We start from the raw sequence: 22,558 nt of genomic DNA on the forward strand, positions 1-22,558 counted from the left end.
GTGCTGTAATGGTGGAATGGGAGAAATTCCTAGAACCTGGGTGGGAGCCAGAATCTTGCAGAGAAGCCCCTTACTCCGTCTGTACCGAAAGCAGGTAGAGAGGATGTCGTAAGATTCCTAAGGACGCAGGTGGAGCGCCTCCTCTGTGCTGCGATGAGGTAGGCGCATTCGTCACTTCACTCCTCCCTCTCCACTTGATCCGGAAAGGAAGGACGGAATGCGTCCCGCGCGGCGAGCTGGGATAGCTGCGCAGGCGCAGCTTCCGGCTCTGTGTCTCGGGAATTATTTGACGCCACCGGTTCAGCCCCGCAGAAAGCGCTCATTAGGCACATCGCGCACGCGCAGTGGCCCACTTGGCAGGGGAGTTATTTGACGCCGCCGCCCCTGGCAGTCGGAAGTTGCCTGAGCAGAGCCCAGCCGGCTGGCCCGACTGGCCTTCGTCGTCCCTTGGCGCCCTGGGAGAGTCGCTGACGGGTGGACTGACGGACCGTCTGAGGACGGCCGGCCAGGGCGGTGAAAGCGCCGGCCCTATGGCACGGGTCGCGTGAGGCGGAAGGCCGAGTACGGCCGGCGGCGGCGCCCGCCCCGGCGATGCGGGCCCCGCCCGTCGCCTCAGGTAACCGGGCAGTCGGCCCCGCCGCGGCCGGACCCTCACCTTTCCTTCCCCTCTCTTCCCCTCCCGGCGGTCCAGGGACGGCTGAGGCTTGTTTCTTGGCTCTGGGTGCTCCAGGGGCCCGGCCTTTGGAAGCGCATCTCCAAATGTTTGGGAGACCCACGGGGGCGGGGAAAGCTTGGCCCTGGAGTGGGCGGTTGCTGTCGAGTCTGTAAACCCGGTCTAATCCTTGGGAGCTTCCCCGGCCGGGCAAAGCTCTCCTGGCAACCTGGGGGAGGGGGCGGGTCTGGAGCGGAGCGAGACAACTCCCGCAAAGAATTTGGTCCAGCAGAAAGGTTAGGCGAGTTGCTGCCGCCCAGTGGGGACGATGCTGCCCATTGCACAGTGACACTTTGATGAAGAAGAGTTGATGATGAGAGTAAACAGCTAACCCCCATTAAGCGCTTCTTATCCGTCAGGCATCATGCCAGGCCATTACGTTCACCACGTCTAACTTCATAGCAACCCTATGAGGTAGGATTATTGTCCCCATTTTACTGACGAGGCAGCTGAGTCCCTGGGTGGTTGGGTGACTTAATTACCCAAGGTCGCATAGCTAGTAATTTGAACCGAAGCATCCAACTCCAGAGACCCAAGTGCTTAACAATTAGGGCAGTGGCTCTCCAACTTTGCTACACGGTAAAATCACCTGGGGACTCTTGTAAAGGTTTCTGATGCCCATGTGGCATCCCAGACCAAAACAGTCAGAATATCTGGAGGTGAAAGCCAGACTTCAATATGTTTTTTAAAGATGCCCAAGTGATTCCAGCGTGCAGCAAAGTTTGGGAACCGCATGTAATTTGATAATTCTGCATCTCAAAAAGCATCTCTGTTTCTCCAGCTTAAGTGTGCAGGAGAATTGTCTGGGAGCTTGTTAAACATGCAAGTTCCACCCGCAGAGATCTTTAGGGTCACTGACCACTACACCTTGTGAAAGACTGTTAGGAGGGGGACGTAACTTTCTCTGCAGGGATTCTGAGTCATCTGAAACATTTAAAATGTATGCATCTTATGCAAACTACTCTTTGGAATTTTACTAAATATACAATATTTACAGGTGTAGCATCTCTAACCTCTGGGTCGTTTTTACATATGCTATTCGTCTGCCTAGACCGTCCTCTGAACTTTCTGGCCACCCCACCCAAACGCACACACTTCTGCTCTCTCCTATATACATATACACACCCCTTTCTTTCTTTCTTTCTTTCTTTTTTTTTTTAGACAGTCTTTCTGTGTTGCCCAGGCTAGAATGCAGTGGCATGATCTTGGCTCACTGCAGCCTCCGCCTCCTGAGCTCAAGCAATCCTCCCACCTCAGCCTCCCAAGTAGCTGGAACTACCACGCCAGGCTAATTTTTAAATTTTTTTTTGTAGAGATGGGGTTTCTCCATGTTGCCCAGGCTGGTGTCAAACTCCTGGACTGAAGCAGTCCACCCACTACGGCCTGACATAGTGGTGGAGTTACAGATGTGAGCCACCGTGCCAGGCCTACATACCCTTTTCTTCCTGTCTCTGGCTACATTAGCTTTAAGCATTCCCTTCAAGATACCTCTGTCCCTGACCCCCACCCACCTTGAGTCCTTCCAATTTGCTCTTTAGGAACATCGTAGTGAAACTTACCAGTTATTTTTCTGAGTTGTAGTTCTGTCCCTACTTCTATATTATGAGAAGCTTTAGGGCAGGGACCATGTTTTCTTCATCTCTGTATTCCTTCCAGTGCTTTGACGTACAGACTCACAAAGCTTTTACTCAGTGGAATGTTTGGGTCCTTTTATGTCATAGATCATGTTGCAAACAGATTCTTCTCTATTTCCATTTTTGTAAAAGATGTTTGATAGTTCCTAGCTTATAGAGTTTTGTTCTTTTTGCTTAGGAATGAATATTCAGTAATTTGTCCAGCAGTTGAACACACACATTGAGTTCTTACCAATTGCAAGGCACTCTGTAACTAACCATGTGCAATCAACATTACTTGATTTTTAATGTCTGATTCTATCACAATCAGATGCAATCAAGTCTGTAGGGAAAGTCTTTTTATTACTATTAGACCTTTGCATGTGTTCCCTACTTCATTGTCCAAAAAAGTGTTTGTCATCCACTAAATGCCGCTGCCTTGTTGGTATTTGGTAAATACAAGTAGATGAGATTGCCATTGGTATTGGTTGGTCCTGTTCACCAGGAGAGATGACATAAGTACTTAATGAAGAGTAAAATAATGATGTCACAGGAATTGACAAATTTAGCACATATTTATTGCAGAATGACTGAACTGCCATTGCCCATTTGCTATATTTACAAGTTTTAAAGGAAGGCAGGCTGATAATTCAGATTGGATTTGTTCTTGGTTGGTCTTAAAACCATGTAAGGGTTTGCAAAAGTTAGTGAATATGTGTGTGAAGGTCATTATGAAGAGGTTTTTGGACAATAAAGATTTTTTTTTTTAATAGCAGTTAAACATGACAAAGTATGTAGACTGAATTAAAAACACATTTCATAAAATATTCTTTTTTCTTTTTTTTTTTTTTTTTTGAGATGCAGTCTCGCTCTGTCCCCCCAGGCTGGAGTGCAGTGGCACAATCTCGGCTCACTACAACCTCCGCCTCCTGGGTTCAAGTGATTCTCCTGCCTCAGCCTCCTGAGTAGCTGGGTCTATAGGGGCCCACCACCACACCTGGCTAATTTTTTTGTATTTTTAGTTGAGAGAGGGTTTTGCCATGTTGGCCAGGTTCGTGTCGAACTCCTGACCTTAAGTGATCCGCCTGCCTAGGCCTCCCAAAGTGTTGGGATTACAGGCATGAGCCACTGTCTCCGGCCCATAAAATATTCTTTATAAGAATTGTTATAGAGAAATTTTCTTGGTTCCGTTTTGTATTATGTGCTCAGTTTTTAGGCTTAGCACTAATAGAAACTGATGGGACAATTTATGTTAAATTCAGATACTCAAGAAACTTGTCCTTGTGTCTCTGATCAGATATGGACACAGTATCCAGTTCTTGCTTTAGCACATGGAAGAAACTCAATCTTTAAGGCTGAAGGTTTAAGTCTGTAGTTGTGCCCCAAAGTAAAGGTAAAAAATTCCACGTGCTTAGAGAACAAAAGTGACTCTAATCATGATAGTTTGGGACCTAGAAATGGATTCTGTTTAATACAAGGTACTCATCAGTGTTAGCAGATGTGTTTCCTGACGTGTGCAAAGACTTTTTGGGCAGAATACTTGATTTTCTTTGGTGCGAGATGATTTAAGTTTTAAAATTAAGGCACATGGAGTTTCATTTTATTATAGATGGGGAAAGTAACTTGGCCAAGGCTACATGGTTAGCTTCTAGCCCTCCAGGGCTAGAAAGCAGGCCTCCTTCCTCTGGACAGTGTCCCCTTTCACCCCAGACCCCTGCCCCATGAGAAAGGTTGTCTTGTGTATTGTTGTGTTGTGTTTGCATGTCTGTGTGTGTGCATGGGATAGGGAAGGGGAGAGAGTGATCTGTTGTGTTGGAGAAACTCAGTTAGATATCTAGAGGCCCCTCGACTTTCTATGGGATTACTTCCCAATAAATCTATCAAAGTTGAGAAGATCGTAAGCCAAAAATGCATTTAATATACCTACTGAACAGAATAGCTTAGCCTCATCTACCTTAAACATGCTCAGAACATTTACATTAGCCTACAGTTGGGCAAAATTATCTAGCACAAAGCCTATTTTATAATAAAGTGTTGAACATTTCATGTAATTGAATACTGTACTGAAAGTGAAAAACAAAATGGTTATGTGGATAATTCAAAGTACAGTTTTTACTGAATGCATATTGCTTTCACACCCTGGTCAGTTGAAAATCATAAGTTGAGGATAGTCTGTATAGTGAGTACTTAGTGTGTGAAATGCACTTAGCTATATACACTGGGAATACAAAGATAAATAAGACATGGCCTCTGTCCTCTAGGAGTCTAATCAAAGTTATAATAAAAATAATAGTGTAGTATCTGAAGCAGCTCTGTCAAATAGAATTTTCTGCAATCATGGAACTAAATCTTATCTGCTCTAATATGGTAGCCACTGGCCACATGTGACTCGTAAGCACTTAAAAAACTAAGGAAGTGGTGTTTGATTCAAATAGTTTAAACTTGAAACTATTAAAATTAAACGTTTTTAAAATTTAAATAGTTACATGAGATAGCTGCTGTATTGGACAGAGAAGATCTGAGACATAAACAATGAGTACTGTGGTGGTGCTGGTAGGGGGCAGACAGGGTATTCAAATATTCTTTGGGTAGATTACCAAAAACTACCATTTTCCATGTTTTAGGAGAGATGCAGGCAGAACCTGTCTTTCTTTCCTGTAATTCAGGTGTTTAATAGGATCTCTAATAGCATCTGGTACATAGGCGAATACATTCCTTTTTTGCCAGCTTTATTGATGTTTGCCTTATGGGGTCAATCGGACTACAACAGAAATATGAAGTATAGTCCCTTTGCCTTTATTAGTCATGAGGTTAATATGGATGAATTTGGTGCACCTTAAAATCCAGCACAGTTTATTTATTTGCTCAGTGTTTTAGCACCCTGTATCCTCTTTTTCTCAAGCGAAATGGGCATGTCTTATAATGTATACCTTCCAATGGTACATTTCGAAGTATGTCAACTTAGGTTGCTTTATTTGATCCTTCTCCCAGGTCACTCTAGATAGGCACTGCAGGTATTCTCCCTGTTTTACAGATGAGGAAACTATGACAAAGAAATGCCAGGTGGCCGGGTGCGGTGGCTGACATGTAATCCCAACACTTTGGGAGGCCGAGGTGGGAGGATTGCTTGAGCTCAGGAGTTTGAGACCAGCCTGGGCAGCATAATGAGACTTTGTCTCTATAAAAATTTTTTAAAAAATTAGTGGAGCGTGGTGACACAATCCTGTGGTCTCAGTTACTTGGGAGGCTGAGTGGGAGGATTACTTAAGCCTGGGAGGCAGAGGCTGCTGTGAGCCGAGGTCGTGCCACTGCACTCCAGTCTGGGCAACAGAGTGAGACCTTGTCTCAAAAAGAGAAATGCCAGTTGACTTGTCCAAGGTCATATGGTGAGGTATGGAATCAGAACAAAGGGAAGCAGCATTGGACTTTGAGGCAAGAGGTGGAGTTTCTTGTCCCAGATCTGCTGTTGCTCGATGTGATCCTGAGCAAGTCATAGCTTTGCTTTGTTTCCTTACTTAGTGGTTAGTGACATAAGTCTTAGCTAACCTTCTAGGGTTGTTATTGGAATAAAATGAAGTAACATGTGAAAGCTCTTTGAAAATGATCAATTATGCAAAGGTACATTGTGCTCAAGCAGGATCTAAAGTAGTTTTTCTTTTTTTTTTGAGATGGAGTCTCGTTCTGTCACCCAGGCTAGAGTGCAATGGCGTGATCTCAGCTCACTGCAACCTTCGCCTCCCGGGTTCAAGCAATTCTCCCGCTTTAGCCTCCTGAGTAGCTGGGATTACAGGCAGCCGCCACTGTACCCGGCTAATTTTTGTATTATTATCATTATTTTATTTTATTTTTTGAGACAGAGTTTCACTCTTGTTGCCCAGGCTGAAGTGCAATGATGCCACCTCGGCTCACCGCAACCTCTGCCTCCCGGATTCAAGTGATTCTCCTCCCTCAGGCTCCTGAGTAGCTGGGATTACAGACACATGCCACCATGCCCGGCTAATTTTGTATTTTTAGTAGAGACGGGGTTTCTCCATGTTGGTCAGGCTAGTCTTGAACTCCTGACCTCAGGTGATCCGCCTGCCTCGGCCTCCAAAAGTCCTGGATTACAGGCATAAGCCACCACACCCGGCCAATTTTTGTATTTTTAGTAGAGATGAGGCTTCGCATGTTGGCCAGGGTGGTCTCAAACTCCTGACCTCAAGTGATCCACCTGCCTCGGCCTCCCAAAGTGCTGGGGTTACAGGCGTGAGCCACCACGCCCAGCCTCGAATAGTTTGTTTTGTTGTATTATGCTGCTGTCATAACTCATCAGTTACCATATTGAATACTACTGTACCATGGTGTCACCTTTGATTTCTCTTGTCTTCCTCACTATGAAACTTTCTTTTGGGCAGCCATCGTGTCTTGTTTATAGTTGCATCCCTAAATCCTAGGACAAATTTGACATGTAGCTGGTGTTTAATGTTTGTTTAATGAAATAACTGATGTCTGGATGTACTTTACAAAGTTTTAAAGAATTGTTCTTTGTAATGAGACTTGAAGCTCCTTGAGAACAGGGATCTTGTTTATTTTCTGTGCTGGTTGCATAGAAGGCATGTAATAAATATTGGTTGAATCAACTGATGTAATTAATGTCAGGCTGTGGTCTTAGAGTGTCCACCATTGTATTGATTATTTTAGTAATTTGTCATTTAGACCAAACTTGCATGTTATTTTGCGGTGGTGCTTACAAGCCATAAGTTGTTACCCAGCACACACAACCTTCAGAGAGAATACCTAGAAAATGAGTACATATAGAGTTGGGAAGGAAATTAAGGGATCTGCAGGCGAGCACTGTTGACTTCTTTCCCTTCTTCTCATCATATTTACTTCTGGAGCATTGAAGGTAGAGATTTCTCTGCTAGCAGCTCAGGTTGATAGCAGACAGCCAACTGGGGAGGAGACTCAGGATCCCTAATATAGCAGTTAAAGTTCTTAATCATCTGACTTCAGTTATATTATATCTCACTACAGTGCCTGACACTTCCCCGTTATCCCCCTGACCGCCCTCAACCTTAGCCTATATGGTAGCCACATTGGAGTTTGCCCTTCTACTATCCCTTCACTGTATCTCGTACACATCCATCAAATTGCTTTAATGGAAATTTAGTTTCTGATGTGTCATGCCTGTGATAATGTTAAACTTTCTTCTTCTTCTTTTTTTTTTTTTTAAGACAGGGTCTTGCTCTATTGCTCAGGCTGGAGTGCAGTAGTGCGATCTCAGCTCACTGCAACCTCTACCTCCTGGGTTCAGACAATTCTTATGCCTCAGGCTCCTGAGTAGCTGGGATTACAGGCGTGTGCCACCATGCCCGGCTAAGATAAGGTTAAACTTTTGCTCATTTTCTGCTTCCAGTTTTACTGAATTAATTATGAATATTCAATCCTAGCATTCAGAGTCCTTCAAAATTGGTCACTGCTTACCTTTGAAACCTTACCACCTTCTACATTTAGCTTTCTTTCCTTTCACTCTGGGTTTTCAGTTTCTGGTGCCTTTTTTTTTTTGCCACCTGAAGCAAGTGTCCTTTCTTTTACGTATTTTCTTTTCTTTTTTTTTTTTTTTTTTTGAGACGGAGTCTGGCTGTTACCCAGGCTGTAGTGCAGTGGCACAGTCTCGGCTCACTGTAACCCCCGCCTCTCGGATCCAAGTGATTCTCCTGCCTCAGCCTCCTGAGTAGCTGGGATTACAGGCGCACACCACCACACCTTGCTAGTTTTTGTATTTTTAGTAGAGATAGGGTTTCACCATGTTGGTCAGCTTGGTCTTGAACTCCTGACCCGCCTCGGCCTCCCAAAGTGTTGGGATTACCGGCGTGAGCCAATGTGCCTGGCTCTTTTATGTATTTTATTTTCTCTTTTATCTGCCCCCCTCCTTTTTTTTTTTTTTCTTTTTGAGACGGAGTCTTGCTCTATCGCCCAGGCTGGAGTGCGGTGGTGCAATCTCGGCTCACTGCAAGCTCTGCCTCCCAGGTTCACACCGTTCTCCTGCCTCAGCCTCCCTAATAGATGGGACTACAGGCACGTGCCACCACGCCCGGCTAATTTATTTTGTGTGTTCTCAGTAGAGACAGGGTTTCACCGTGTTAGCCATGATGGTCTCAATTTCCTGACCTTGTGATCCACCCTCTTTGGCCTCCCAAAGTGCTGGGATTACTGGAGTGAGCCACTGAGCCCAGCGTTATCTACCCCTTTTTACCCTCAGTCTTATCACCTCAATTATACCCTTCCTTCAATGCACAGTTCATATGCTCTGTATCTGTAGTCTTCCCTGATCTTACCCTGTTGTTTTCCAGCTCAGCCTATCTTTCAATCAAAAGTAGTCTTTTTCCTTTGAACTTCCATGATATCTTGCCTATAGTTTTTAAAAATATCACATTCAACATTTTCATGTTCTAACTTAAACGTAGTTATTTATGGTATGTATTAGTCTGTTTTTACACTGCTGGTAAAGACATACCCGAGACTGAACAATTTACAAAGGAAAGAGGTTTAATGGAGAAATGCTAGTTCCATGTGGCTGGGGAAGCCTCACAATCATGGCGGAAGGCAAGGAAGAGCGAGTTACATCTTATGTGGATGACAGCAGGCAAAGAGAGAACTTGTGCAGGCAAACTCTGGTTTTTAAAAAGCCATCAGATCTCGTGAGATTCATTCACTGTCATGAGAACAGCACAGTAAAGACCTGCCCCCATAATTCAGTCACCTCCCACAGGGTTCCTCCCATGACAGATGGAAATTGTGGGAGTTACAATTCAAGATGAGATTTGAGTGGGGACACAGAGCTAAACCATATCAATGTATAAATGTTAATCTCCTTACTTAAGCCATAAACTCATTGAAAACGGGAACCAAGTCCTATTAATCTTTCTTCTTCATGGTTTTAACACTGCATTGGACAAAATAGATGGTTAATAGCTGTTTATTGAATAAGTCTACTTGGTGGTCCCTGCCAGTGTCTCTGAATGTTCACATGTATAGTCAGGATGCTGACATATACTTACCAATTCTATGACATGAAGATGTAATAAAAACATATTACATTAAATTGTACCAACATTTCTACCACTAAGTTAAAACTACAGTTGACTTTTGAACATCATAGGGGTTAGGAGCACTGACTCTGTGCAGTCAAAAATTTTCATGTAACTTTTGACTCTCCCAAAACTACTAATCGTCTTCTGTTGACCAGGAGTCTGGCCAATAACATAAACCGTCAAATAATACATATTTTGTATATATATGCCATATTTTTAAAGTAAGAGAAAATAAAATGTTACTAAGAATTATAAGGAAGAGAAAATATATTTACTATTCATTACATGGTAGTGGATCATAAAGGTCTTCATCTTCATCATCTGCATGTTGAATAGGCTGAGGAGGAAGCAGAGGAATTAGTTTTGCTGTCTCAGGGATGGCAGAAATGGAAGAAAATCCATATGTAAGTGGACCTGAGCAGTTGAAACCCATGTTGTTCAAGGGTCAGCTGTACTTGCATTTCTCTACCATCCTTCTAATCTTTAGTCACAGCTGTATGTTTACTTTTATTATTATCATTATTATTATTTTTTGAGACGGAGTCTTGCTCTGTCGCCTAGGCTGGAGTGCAGTGGCACCATTTCGGCTCACTGCAACCTCAGCCTCCCAGGTTCAAGACATTCTACTGCCTCAGCTTCTCAAGTAGCTGGGATTACAGGCACACACCACCACGCCTAGCTAATTTTTGTATTTTTAGTAGAGACAGGGTTTCACCATGTTGGTCAGGCCGGTCTCGAACTCCTGACCTCAGGTGATCCATCCACCTTGGCCTCCCAAAGTCCTGGGATTACAAGCGTGAGCCACCACATCTGGCCTTTGTGTTTATCTAGTTGTAATTACAATATATATGTTTTTCTTCCTCTATTTGATATTTGTTGATTGTTTACATGGACAAGGGCATGTTTCAAACAGATTACATATGTGATTCTTTAATCACCACACAACAAAATGTGTAGGCTCCTAATCTATTTGCTTTTTTTTTTTTGAGACAGAGTCTCGCTGTATAGCCCAGGCTGGAGTGAAGTGGCACAGTCATGACTCACTGCAGCCCCAACACCAGTACCCAAGTGATCCTTCTAACTCAGCCTTCAGGGTAGCTGGGACAACAGATATGTACACAACAGGTGTGTACCACCATGCCTGGCTAACTTTTTTGTGTTTTTTGTGGAGATAGGTTTTCTCCATGTTGCCTAGGCTGGTCTCAAACTCTCAGACTCAAGCAATCTGCCCACCTCCGCCTCCCATGGTGCTAGAATTATAGACATGAGCCACCATACCTTATTCTACTATTATCCCCATTTTACAGACGAGGATGTTCCAACACAGAAGTAGAGTAACTTTTGCAACATTACCCAGCTTGCAGGTAGAGCTGGGATTTGAATCTATGAAGCTTAGTTCCAGAGCACTGGCTCTTAACCACTCTCATGTATGTTTTTATGCTTCTATGTAATCTCAGTGTTTAATGGCTACATAATAGTATATAGAATTAATATGCCCTAATTATGAAATTTTCCCATTATTGATGGAAGTTAAATTACACCCTCTTCCCCATCTTATATGTAATACTACAGTGAGCATCTTGTACGTTTTTTAAAATTGAGCTGTTTCGTAAGGATAAACTTAAGTCAGATTACCGTGTCAAGGCATTCTGTGTCTTCCGCTTTGTACTGGCAAAACATTCATGCTATCCTTGGGTGAATGTTTAGGAAAATGACATATCAGCCTGAGCTGCCTTACAAGCATGCCAACTTATTAACAGGATGGAACTACAAACAGCCCCATGGCAAGTGGACTAAGACATGGCAAGTGTGATCAAGACTCGTGAGGGTGCTGCCATGGTGCTATCCTGAGAGGTTGATGCAGTTATGAACATTCTTGCCTAGGAGGGCCTAGGTGGTGTGGCAGTTCTGGCTCCTGAAAGTAATGTTCTCCAAGATCTCTGAGGTTTGTTGCTTTGGATAACCTGAGCCACAACAGCAGGAGGAGGTTTTTATTTGTGTGCGTTTAAGGTAGGCTGGGTGGGCACAGTGGCTCATGCCTGTAATCCCAGCACTTTGGGAGGCCGAGGCAGGTGGATCACAAGGTCAGGAATTTGAGACCAGCCTGGCCAATATGGTGAAACCCTGTCTCTACTAAAAATATTGAAATTAGCCAGGTGTGGTGGTAGGTGCCTGTAGTCCCAGCTACTTGGGAGTCTGAGGCAGGAGAATTGCTTGAATCCAGGAGGCGGAGGTGGCAGTGTGCCAAGATGGCGCTACTGCACTCCAGCCTGGGTTACAGAGCGAGACTCCGTCTAAAAAAAAAAGAAAAGGTTAAAAAAAAGGGTAGGCTGGCCACTGACGATACTGGGCCTAATGGAACTCCCTCTACCAAATCTATCACTGCACTTTGCCTTCATCCTTTTTTCTCTAACAGCAACCACCATGAAATAAAGTGAAGTTGTAGGACCTCCATAGTTGGGTTATAAGCCCAGCCCCTGCAGCAAAAGTGGGTTGGGGTGACTTCTGGGGTACCAACAGCTTATACACAGAGTATACACTTCACTATCCTCTTTCCACAATGATTTTGGTAATTCAGTTACCAAAACTAGTGTATGCCTTTAACTGTGATCAGAGGCATAAATTGGACCATAGATAAGTTCTTTTTTAGCCCACTTTTTTTTTTTTAAATTTATCTTTTATCTTGAGTTTAGTTGATAACATTTAAAGAGTAGGAGACTTTGGCCGGGCGTGGTGGCTCACGCCTGTAATCCCAGCACTTTGGGAGGCCGAGGCAGGCGGATCATGAGGTCAGGAGATCGAGACCATCCTGGCTAACACGGTGAAACCCCGTCTCTACCAAGAATACAAAAAATTAGCCGGGTGTGGTGATGGGTGCCTGTAGTTCCAGCTACTCAGGAGGCTGAGGCAGGAGAATGGTGTGAACCTGGGAGGCGGAGCTTGCAGTGAGCCAAGATCACGCCACTGCACTCCAGCCTGGGCGACAGAGCGAGACTCCGTCTCAAAAAATAAAAAATAAAAAAGAGTAGGAGACTTTGTAGAAATGTCCATATTTTCTGTGTCTCTTCAAAAATTGGATTATCTGGCAAGTCTGGCTCTGCATTCCTTCCAGGTGACAGCTAGAACTGAGTAATAGCTGTAAACAGAGCTTGTATATTCTCCTTTGCCATAGCACTCACTCTACCCACTTCACTACTTAATATGTTACTTTCCTACATTGGTCGTTTTCAATCTTTTCAGATTTTATGTGGTAATTAACTACCTTTGTATCCTGAAATTAACAGATAATATATAACCTACTAGCCAAGCATGGTGGCTCACACCTGTAATCTCAGGATTTTGAGAGGCCAAAATGGGCAGATTGCTTGAGTCCAGGAGTTTGAGACTAGCCTGGGCAACATGGTGAAACTCCCCAAAATACAAAAAATTAGCTGGGTATGAGGAGGGAGGATCACTTGAGCCTGGAATGTCGAGGTTACAGTGAGCCATGATTGTGCCAGTGGATTCTAGCCTGGGTGACAGGGTGAAACCCTGTCTCAAAAAAAAAAAAAAATTTATATATATATAAAGCTTACCAACACACAGATTTTTATAAAAAATCAATGAAACTTTCTAACTCTAATAAAGGAAAAACATAAATTACTGTCATAATTAAGATTTCAATAAAAATATGTACAACTATGCCTAGAGGGCACAATGAAGTAGGCAGGTACTTGTGTCTACTTATAAGTTGAGAAGTAAGACGGTAATATGACACTTTTTCTTTATGTTTGCCATCTTGAAATAAGGGCTAAATAAGTATATATGTAGTCCCTGCTATTGTGTTTCTGACACAAATGTGGATATTAGCAGTTCAAATACTACAAGTGGCTTGGCCATTGGTGATATGATTTTTCTTTTCTTTTCCTTTTTTTTTTTTTTTGAGACTGAGTTTCGCTCTTGTTGCCCAGGCTGGAGTGCAATGGCGTGATCTCGGCTCACAGCAACCTCCACCTCCCGCGTTCAAGTGATCCTCCTGCCTCAGCCTCCTGAGTAGCTGGGATTACAGGCGTGCACCACCACGCCTGGCTAATTTTGTATTTTGAGTAGAGATGAGGTTTTTCCATGTTGGTCAGGCTAGTCTTGAACTCCCTACCTTAGGTGATCTGCCCGCCTTGGCCTCCCAAAGTGCTGGGATTACAGGCGTGAGCCACTGTACCCGGCCTGGTGATGTGATTTTACAGGGTTGTGAACAGTTCTTGGTTCTAAAGATAAGGAAGCTTAGTCTTCCTCAATTTACGTGATTAATTGCATTATTGGAAAATTCAGTCTATTAAAATATCACAATATATTTTGTATTTATATGTAAATGAAGTTAATTTTTAGTCTTAGACAATGATTTTCTAGCAGATGTTCAAAAGTCATGTGAGATGTAGCATAATTGTTCATTGTGCAGGACTGTCTCATGCAGTACAGGATGTCTAGATTTCCTGACTCTGCCTGTAATACCAGGAGCCTGCCCCAATCGTTGTGCTAACCAAAAGTACACTTAATATTTCCACAGTGCCTCTAGGTAGCAGGTTTTTCTATTAAAAATCATTGCCCTAAGTTCTCAATTGGGTCCTTACCTCTTCATCAGAGTTGAGTTTTTTGTTTTTTCTTTTTTTGAGATGGAGTCTCTCTCGTCATCAAGGCTGGAGTGCAGCGCGCGACCTCAGCTTACTGCAACCTCTGCCGCCCAGGTTTAAGCCTCTCCTGCCTCAGCCTCCTGAGTAGCCAGGAATTACAGGCGCCCACCACCATGCCCGGCTAATTTTTGTACTTTTAGTAGAGACAGGTTTCGCCATGTTGGCCGGGCCGGTCTTGAACTCCTGACCCCAGGTGATCTGCCCGCCTCGGTCTCCCAAAGTGCTGGGATTACAGGTGTGAGCCAGAGTTGAGTTTTATCACTTGTTTTGTTAGTTTAATAGGTACAAAATAATACTTTAGTTGCCTTTGTGTTTCTTCCATGTTTGTTTCTAATGTTTATGTTCTCTTCATTGTTTTACTTAATATATCTGTAATTATAATGCATTTTTTTGTCTTAATGTTTTTTGTCTGTCTGCATTTTGTTAAAGTTTAGCATCTTTTTTTCTGTTACATACATTTTGATGTTTTAGTTCAGCTTTTTCATTGTATCCTTTCTATATCTTTGTTTTTTTTTTTTGAGATGGAGTTTTGCTTTTGTGGCCCAGGCTGGAGTGCTATGGCGCCATCTCTGCTCACTGCAACCTACACCTCCCGGTTTCATGTGATTCTCCTGCCTCAGCCTCCCAAGTAGCTGGGGTTACAGGTGTGTGACACCATGCCCAGCTAATTTTTGTATTTTTAGTAGAGATGGGGTTTTACCATGATGTTGTCCAGGCTGTTCTCAAACTCCTGACCTTAGGTGATCCGCCCACCTGAGCCTCCCAGAGTGCTGGGATTACAAGTGTGAGCCACCACGCCTGGCCTATATCTTTCTATTTTACATGTTTCTTGAAAGCATTTTTTGTTTTCATTTAATCATCTAAACATTAATACATTTAGAGAATGAAAATTTCTTAATTTAAAAACTTAAAAAAGTTTGTCAGAAGGATTTAAGAGCTATTAAACCTATTTCAATTGGTCTTTCATAATGTATACTCCTCTCTTCAGAATTGGGAGGGTAGTGGCAATTTCTTAAAAATGCAAATTGTGAGGCCCCAGCTCAGACCTGCAGAATTGAGATTTCTCTGAATGGGACCTAGGAATCTGCATTTTCAGCTAGACCCTTTCCTCCCCCGATGAGTCTTAAGTGTACAGTAGAGTTTGAGAGCTAGTTTGTCCTTTTTTTTTTCCTTCTTAAAACCTGTTTTCTTCCAATAATGTGCTGTGATGGACCCTGAATATTAAATATTTATTTAATATTTGAAAACCATCCAACTTTTATTTTTACTAGTAATTAGCTTCAAACAAATGAACATTTTTCAATTTTTATTTGAATGTAACATACAAAATTTTGGACACACTTTAGTGGAATAGAGGGAATACCTTCTGATATCTTCCTTTTTCCCATTGGTGAACCTTGACACTTTCAAACACATGTTCAATGTGCACTGTGTGCCAGGCACTCAGAGGTTCAGGAGGTGAGGTCCCCACTCAAAAAAGGCTGACACTTTTGTGGTGAATGTATCTCTACACCACTAACAAATGAGCTAATGGGCAGCTTTATATGAACATTCGGTAATAGGCACTCAGCTGAGAGGAGTTGGTCTAAGGAGTCAAGAAAGGTTTTACCAAAGAGAGGACATTTGAGTTGGGCTTTGAAGGCTGAGTACTTCATAAGGTGGATCAAGGCAGGGAATGGCAGTTCAGTCAGTGGGAGCAGCATAACCAGTGACCTAGGGTAAGAAAGAATTTGCTGGGCTTGTGCAATCAGTAGTTCTTTGTGGCCATTGTTTGGGATGTTTGTGGGAAAGTGGCAGTAGAAGACAAGGCTGGCAAGGTGGTATGTGCAGTTCCCATTAGAATTCTAGCAAGGCTTTATTGTTGATTTTTTGATTTGGATAAAATAATAAATTGTATACTGAAGAATAAATGTCTAGAAAAGACAGTAAAGTTTTGGAAAAAACATTCTATAAAACCACTGAACTTAAATCATTATGGGTTGGCATGGGAATAGACAAATAGTTGAATAGAACAGAAGTCTCATAGATTCTAGAATAAATGAAAATTTAATATATGACAGAATTAGTATTTCAGTTTAGTGCATAAAGGATGTATTTTTAAGAGGTGACGCTGACACAACTGACCGTGCATTTAGAAGAAAGTAAAATCGGACCTTTTGTACACCACTTACAGAAGTAAATTCCAGATGAATATACAAGTTAAGTGTGAAAAATTATGCAGTTATCTTGCAGGAAAATCTGGGAGACTACATATTCACGTTAGGGTTATGTTTTCAAATTTTTGGACTAAGACCTGTAAGAAATGTATTTTCTGCTCGGTGTGGTGGCTACGCCTGTGATCCCAACACTTTGGGAGGCTGAGGCGGGCGGATCACCTGAGGTCAGGAGTTCGAGACCAGCCTGACCAACATAGAGAAACCCCGCCTCTACTAAAAATACAAAATTAGCCGGGTGTGGTGGTGCATGCCTGTAATCCCAGCTACTCAGGACGCTGAGGCAGGAGAATCGCTTGAACCCGGGAGGCAAAGGTTGTGGTGAGCCAAGATCGCACCGTTGCACTCCAGCCTGTGTAACAAGAGCGAAACTTCGTCTCAAAAAACAAAAAGAAAAAAAGAACAAAAAATGCGTTTTCCATTGTGATCCAGAACATATGCATATATTACAAAGGAATCAAGTTTCACAGAAACATTGCTTACCTTTATTCTGTGTGATGCCTTTATCATATATCGTATACCATCTATTTAAAATAAATGTTATCCATAACATTTATTTCATGACTCACATTTATTTCATGTTTGAAAAACATTTATTTATTATCAAACATTTATTTCATGTTTGAAAAACATTGATAGTTTCGTGACCCACAGTTTGAAAAACATTGATAGAGGGGATGGGAGGGTAAAACCTTCTTTTTTTTTTTTTTTGAGACGGAGTCTCGCTCTGTCGCCCAGGCTGGAGTGCAGTGGCCAGATCTCAGCTCACTGCAAGCTCCGCCTCCCAGGTTTACGCCATTCTCCTGCCTCAGCCTCCCAAGTAGCTGGGACTACGGGCGCCCGCCACTTCGCCCGGCTAGTTTTTTGTATTTTTTAGTAGAGACGGGGTTTCACCGTGTTAGCCAGGATGGTCTCGATCTCCTGACCTCGTGATCTGCCCGTCTCGGCCTCCCAGGGGAGGGTAACACCTTCTAAGCCAGACTCAAGACCGGAAGCTGTAAAATAAATCTTTGGCTGGAACAATGAAATTTTATTTTATACCTATCAAGTTGGCAAATAAATAAATAATGCTGATTTCTAGCAGGGAGGGGGTGAAATGAGAGAATGGCTCTTATCTGTTCCTAATGTAAACGGGAATTGTTACAGGTTTTTTTGGGAAGCAGTCTGGTAAGACCTAATAATATTAAAAATACATGTACCCTTTTATCTAGCAGTTTAACTCGAGAACTTATTCCACAGAAGTAAAAAGGCTGCTGCTTCTTAAGGGTATGTTAACAAGTATGTTTATTGCATCATTATTTCCTGGTGACAAAAAAATGGGGAATGAAGTGAATGCATATCATTAGGAGACTGGTTGAGTAAATTAGGCCACACAAATGCCATGGAATATTATCTAGCCATTAAAACGAATCTGTTATTAGTTAGAAGGATGTTCATGAGGTACCTGTACAATCTCTAGCTATGCATGTATGTAAGTTATTTTAATATGATTGGGGCCGGGTGCAGTGGCCCACGCCTGAAATCCCAGCAGTTTGGGAGGCCAAGATGGGTGGATCACTTGAGGTCAGGAGCCTGTAACTAGCTTGGCCAACATGGTGAAACCCCATCTCTACTAAAATACAAAAAAAAAAATTGGCTGTGCGTGGTGACATGCTCCTGTAATCTCAGCTACTTGGAAGGCAGAGGCAGGAGAATCCCTTGCACCCGGGAGGCAGAGGTTGCAGTAAGCCAAGATCGTGCCACTGCACTCTAGTCTGGGTGACAGCGAGACTCTGTCTCAAAAAGAAAAAAAAAAACAAAAACAAATTAAAGTTTTGAGTGGCACAAAATACAGGAGGGAATGTTAAGATGTTAACAGGATTGTCTGTTCATGAAGTAAATTATTTGGACAGGGAATGACACCTAACAAAAAATGAAAAGGGTGCAAAACCACACTAAAACTAAAACCCCTGTAGTATAATATTCTTATGCATTTGTGTAAGAGACTATACAGTGTGTATATATTTATACTATATGTATATGTAGTATACACATAAGTATTTATGTGTATATATGTTAAATTTAAAAAGCAAGGAAAAAACGTGTGGGAATCAGTTGTCTTTTGATGGTGATGGCTCTCTATCAGAACTTTCCCTTTCCCCCCTTATATTGTTGAGAGTGCTTATTTCAGGGGGACACCAGGATATCCTTGGGGGAATTCCTTATACATCATGAGGCAACTGAGGCAATTTTAGTAGTCAGATGTATCTGTTCTTCCTTTGAATTGTGGGTGCCTTATTAGATGATGGCCCATTCCTCCTGCCTTCCCGTTTTCAGAGAAAGATCCAGAGGAGGAGGAAAAGGAGGGAGGAGATTACAGGATCCTTATAGGGTCACTGAAGGGTACCCGGGCCCAGAGTCCCTCAGACTCCAGAGGAAGCTGAGTAGATTGAATCGGATGAGAGGGAAAGTATATGGATTCCTGTGTATGGAAAGGAGAAAGAAAGGTAGTTTGGGACCACACTGTGAATGACTTTGACTCTCATACTAAAGAGTTTGATTTTCATTCTGTAGCTCTGTGATTCTCAAATGTCATATGCTTTTTTTGTTGTTGTTTGAGACGGAGTCTCGCTCTGTCACCCAGGCTGGAGAGCAGTGGCGCAATCTTGGCTCAATGCAATCTCCGCCTCCCGGGTTCACGCCATTCTCCTACCTCAGACTCCCAAGTAGTTGGGACTACAGGCGCCCGCCACCACACCCGGCTAATTTTTGTATTTTTGGTAGAGACAGGGTTTCACCATATTGGTCAGGCTGGTCGCAAACTCCTGACCTTGTGATCTGCCTGCCTTGGCCTCCCAAAGTGCTTGGATTACGGGCATGAGCCAGCGTGCCCTGCGATATGCTCTTCTTTTTTAAAAAATTCTTTAAAAGTTTTTCTTTATACTTAAATAGAGTTAGTCTTAGAAAAATGTCATAAGCTCTTGATGTTTGGTGAGCTGGGATAAGGTTTCTCAGGATAAAATTAAACAATGCTAATCTCTTCCCAGTTTGAGGAAAAGGTAACTTTTAGGGATAGAACTTTTTAAAGATTAATTATAACCTTGAGTTTGCTTAAACTGCTTGCTGGGCAGATTTCAGAACAAGTAGAAAGTGGAAGTTAACAGAAATGAATTGGAGAGGGCTAACCATCATTTATCCTCTTTATGAGTATGGGATTTATGGTTGTAATATTTACATTGCATTCATACAGATAAGTTTTCTGCAGCTGATGTCCCTCCTATGTGCAGTAGACTTAGATATCGTTTTATGGAGCGTGTACAGAATAGGCAGAAGTACCTGCGTTGGAGAGTGTTTAGAATAGGGAGAGACAGCACATATCATGGCTAAGAGCATATGCCCTGGAGCCCAACAGATGTGAGTTCAAAACCTAGCTCTGGCTGGGTGCGGTGGCCCACGCCTGTATTCCCAGCACTTTGGGAGGCCAAGGCCAGTGGATCACCTTAGGCCAGGAGTTCGAGACCAGCCTGGCCAACATGGTGAAACCCCTTCTCTACTAAAAATACAAAAATTAGCCGGGCGTGGTGGCATGCACCTGTAATCCCAGCTACTTGGGAGGCTGAGGCAGGAGAATTGCTTGAACCTGGAAGGCGGAGGTTGCAATGAGCTGAGATGGCCGCCACTGCATTCCAGTGTGCCTGGGCAACAGAGCAAGACTCCTTCTCAAAAAAAACAAAAACAAAAAAACCCAGCTCTACCATGTTATAACTTTAAAGCTTCAGGTAAGAAGCAAACCTCTCTATGCTCCAGTTTTTCATCTGTGAAATAGGGATAGTGTTACTGAATATTCATAGGGTTGTTTTAGTGATTATATGAGTAGTATGTATTAAATGCTTAATAAGTGGCAGCTCTTAATATGTTTCCTAAAGAACACTGTGACTTCCCAGTGTTCCAGTACTGGTAGTTTCAGCACCACTGTTTCAGAGAATGAAACAGTCTCAAAGAATTTTTAAGTGTAATTTGAGGACAGTGCTGAGAAATTGTAGGGATATATATTCAGCAGATAGTAGGTACTCTGAAACTGTTGACTGAAAACCTGGGTCTTAGTAAGTTCTCCGTTGTCTCCCCTTCCTACTTAGGACATTCCATTCTCCCATGTTTTTCTGTCCTGGAACCATGTGGAGGGTTCCCTCATGCTGTGAATGTCCCATATCTGATCATGTTATTCCCCTGCCCAATGGCCATCTTCTCCAGCTCTGCCCCAGGGCTTCCGAGGGCTCTTTTGGGGAGGTGCTCAGAGAGCTGCAGGTTCTGCCTTCCTACCTAATCTTACCCTGAGGTTCTGGGATATTCTCAAAACATTTAGATATATTTTTTCTGTCTTCAGAGGCAAGATGTTTGCAGCATTCTTTATCATGCCGAAAGTCTATACATCTGTTCTATTTATTTCTGTTAATTTCCAGTAGTATAATTTGACATGCATTTCTGTTTTGTCTTTTCAGGTGCCATTTGGATTGTACTTTAGTGGCACGATGTACTCTGAGTGGAGGTCACTGCATTTGGTGATTCAGAATGATCAAGGCCATACCAGTGTGCTGCACAGCTATCCAGAGAGTGTTGGACGAGAGGTGGCAAATGCTGTAGTCCGTCCTCTTGGGCAGGTGTTAGGTACCCCTTCAGTGGCTGGTAGTGAGAGTTTGTTAAAAACTGACAAAGAAGTAAGTGTTTCTAAATTTCATTCTCTTATATGAAAATGTACATTTGTTCTTGAAGAATTTGTTTAATGTTAACTTTTTTGTTCTTTTTTCTTTGAAAAGAGCTGTAGTAGAATAACGTCAGCTTTTTAATGGATTTCTGCCCAACGTAGTATGACTTCTCAATTTTGATCTTGTTTGAGTTGAGGGCTGGGACTCGGAGTTTGTGGAGGTTGTAAGGAATGAGTTGTACTGTTTTGCTGTTGGGACTTTTTACTAGTTATGGTGAATTCTCCACTTAAGCTAAAGGCCAAGACAGAGACTTGAATGTCAAACCCTTTCCCCAAAGCTCTAGGCTTAGTCTTCTGATTTCCATTTAGAGTGTGGTTGGAAGACCTCATGCCTACCTCTAGATGGCCCCTGACTGAAGACTCATGTCGAGTTTTCAGGCTATGCGTATGCTGTGCTTAAGCTCTCCCTTGTCCCCATACCTACCTACCCCTTTCTGACTTCCAGGTTTAAGAGTGCTGCAGAGAAGCCAAGCCCTTCTGGCCTAAGCCTAGGTGGTTGGAATTGGGGTTGTGTTTGGTGTTTTTTTTTTTTGACACAGAGTCTTGCTTTGTTACTCAGGCTAGTGTGCAGTGGCATGACCACAGCTTGCTGCAGCCTCGGTCTCTCTGGGCTCAAATGATTTTTCCATCCCAGTGAGTCCCAAGTAGCTGGAATTACAGACACATGCCACCACGCCAGGCTAATTAAAAAAAATTTTTTTATAGGGATGTTCTTACTATGTTGCCCAGGCTGGGTGTTTACTGTTTCTAAAGATAGGGGCTCTTGGAATGGCTTGCCCTGAAGCTGGCCCTTTGTTCTTGGGTTCAGCGGCGTAGGCTGAAGTTAAAAAGTTGCTATTGGGAAGTCGTGAAGGGGCCCTGAGAATGGAGTGGTAGAGGAGCTTGCTAGTATAAATTCTGGCTAAGACGCAGGATTAAAACTTTGTCCCTTGTCTTGAAGAAGCTCATGTAACCTTCAGGCTTCACGTTTAGCAAAACCTGTACCCTATGTCTCAGACCCTTTTTTTCTGTTTGGTTTTTGGTTTCCTGTGAAGGAGAGATTAGACTTAGATATAAGACTAAAACTTGTAGCTCTAGGGGCAGTTATCCTCCCTCAGCCATGGGTCTCTGAAGAGTGAAGGTCTTCAGTCTGAGGAACATTTTTCTCTCTTCAAAGGACCCTAGATTTATCCCTGAGGACTAGCACAGACCCTAGTGCTTCTCCTCCTGGTGTGTTTGTGATCACTTGTTGCCTTCTCCTGGGATGAGATGGTACATGAGTAGATGGAGGTGCTCTGGTGTAGCCCTTATTTTTCTCCTTTCTCACCCTTGAAAAGAGATGAGAATTCCTGTGTCCTCTAGAATTACACCTTTTTTTGTTTTGTTTTTTTGACACAGAGTCTTGCTCTGTCACCCAGGCGGGAGTGCAGTGGCATGACCTCGGCTCACTGCAAGCTCCACCTCCCGGGTTCACACCATTCTCCTGCCTCAGTCTCCCAAGTAGCTGAGACTACAGGCGCCCTGCTACCATGCCTGGCAATTTTTTGTATTTTTAGTAGA

At 43.0% G+C, this 22,558-nt stretch overlaps 1 protein-coding gene and 1 long non-coding RNA gene across 13 annotated transcripts in view; one reads left to right on the plus strand and one right to left on the minus strand.

The window, feature by feature from the left end:
* The first annotated feature begins 389 nt into the window (after nt 1-389).
* RALGAPB (Ral GTPase activating protein non-catalytic subunit beta) overlaps nt 390-22,558 on the plus strand; it is a 110,003-nt gene continuing 87,834 nt past the window's right edge. For all 12 annotated transcript variants that reach the window (XM_015149027.3, XM_077951801.1, XM_015149029.3 and 9 more), the window contains exons 1-2: nt 390-616; nt 20,757-20,972. In XM_015149027.3, coding sequence (XP_015004513.1) covers nt 20,787-20,972 — 186 coding nt within the window. In that variant the 5' untranslated portion in view covers nt 390-616; nt 20,757-20,786. The remainder of the gene's footprint in view (nt 617-20,756; nt 20,973-22,558) is intronic.
* On the minus strand, nt 399-18,091 carry LOC144332160 (uncharacterized). Its single transcript, XR_013399936.1, has 2 exons — nt 18,022-18,091; nt 399-1,896 (listed from the first exon to the last, which is right to left on the minus strand). It is a non-coding gene; the product is annotated as an uncharacterized LOC144332160 (long non-coding RNA).

Source organism: Macaca mulatta, chromosome 10 (genome assembly GCF_049350105.2).
Source record: "Macaca mulatta isolate MMU2019108-1 chromosome 10, T2T-MMU8v2.0, whole genome shotgun sequence".
NCBI classification, from domain to species: domain Eukaryota; kingdom Metazoa; phylum Chordata; class Mammalia; order Primates; family Cercopithecidae; genus Macaca; species Macaca mulatta.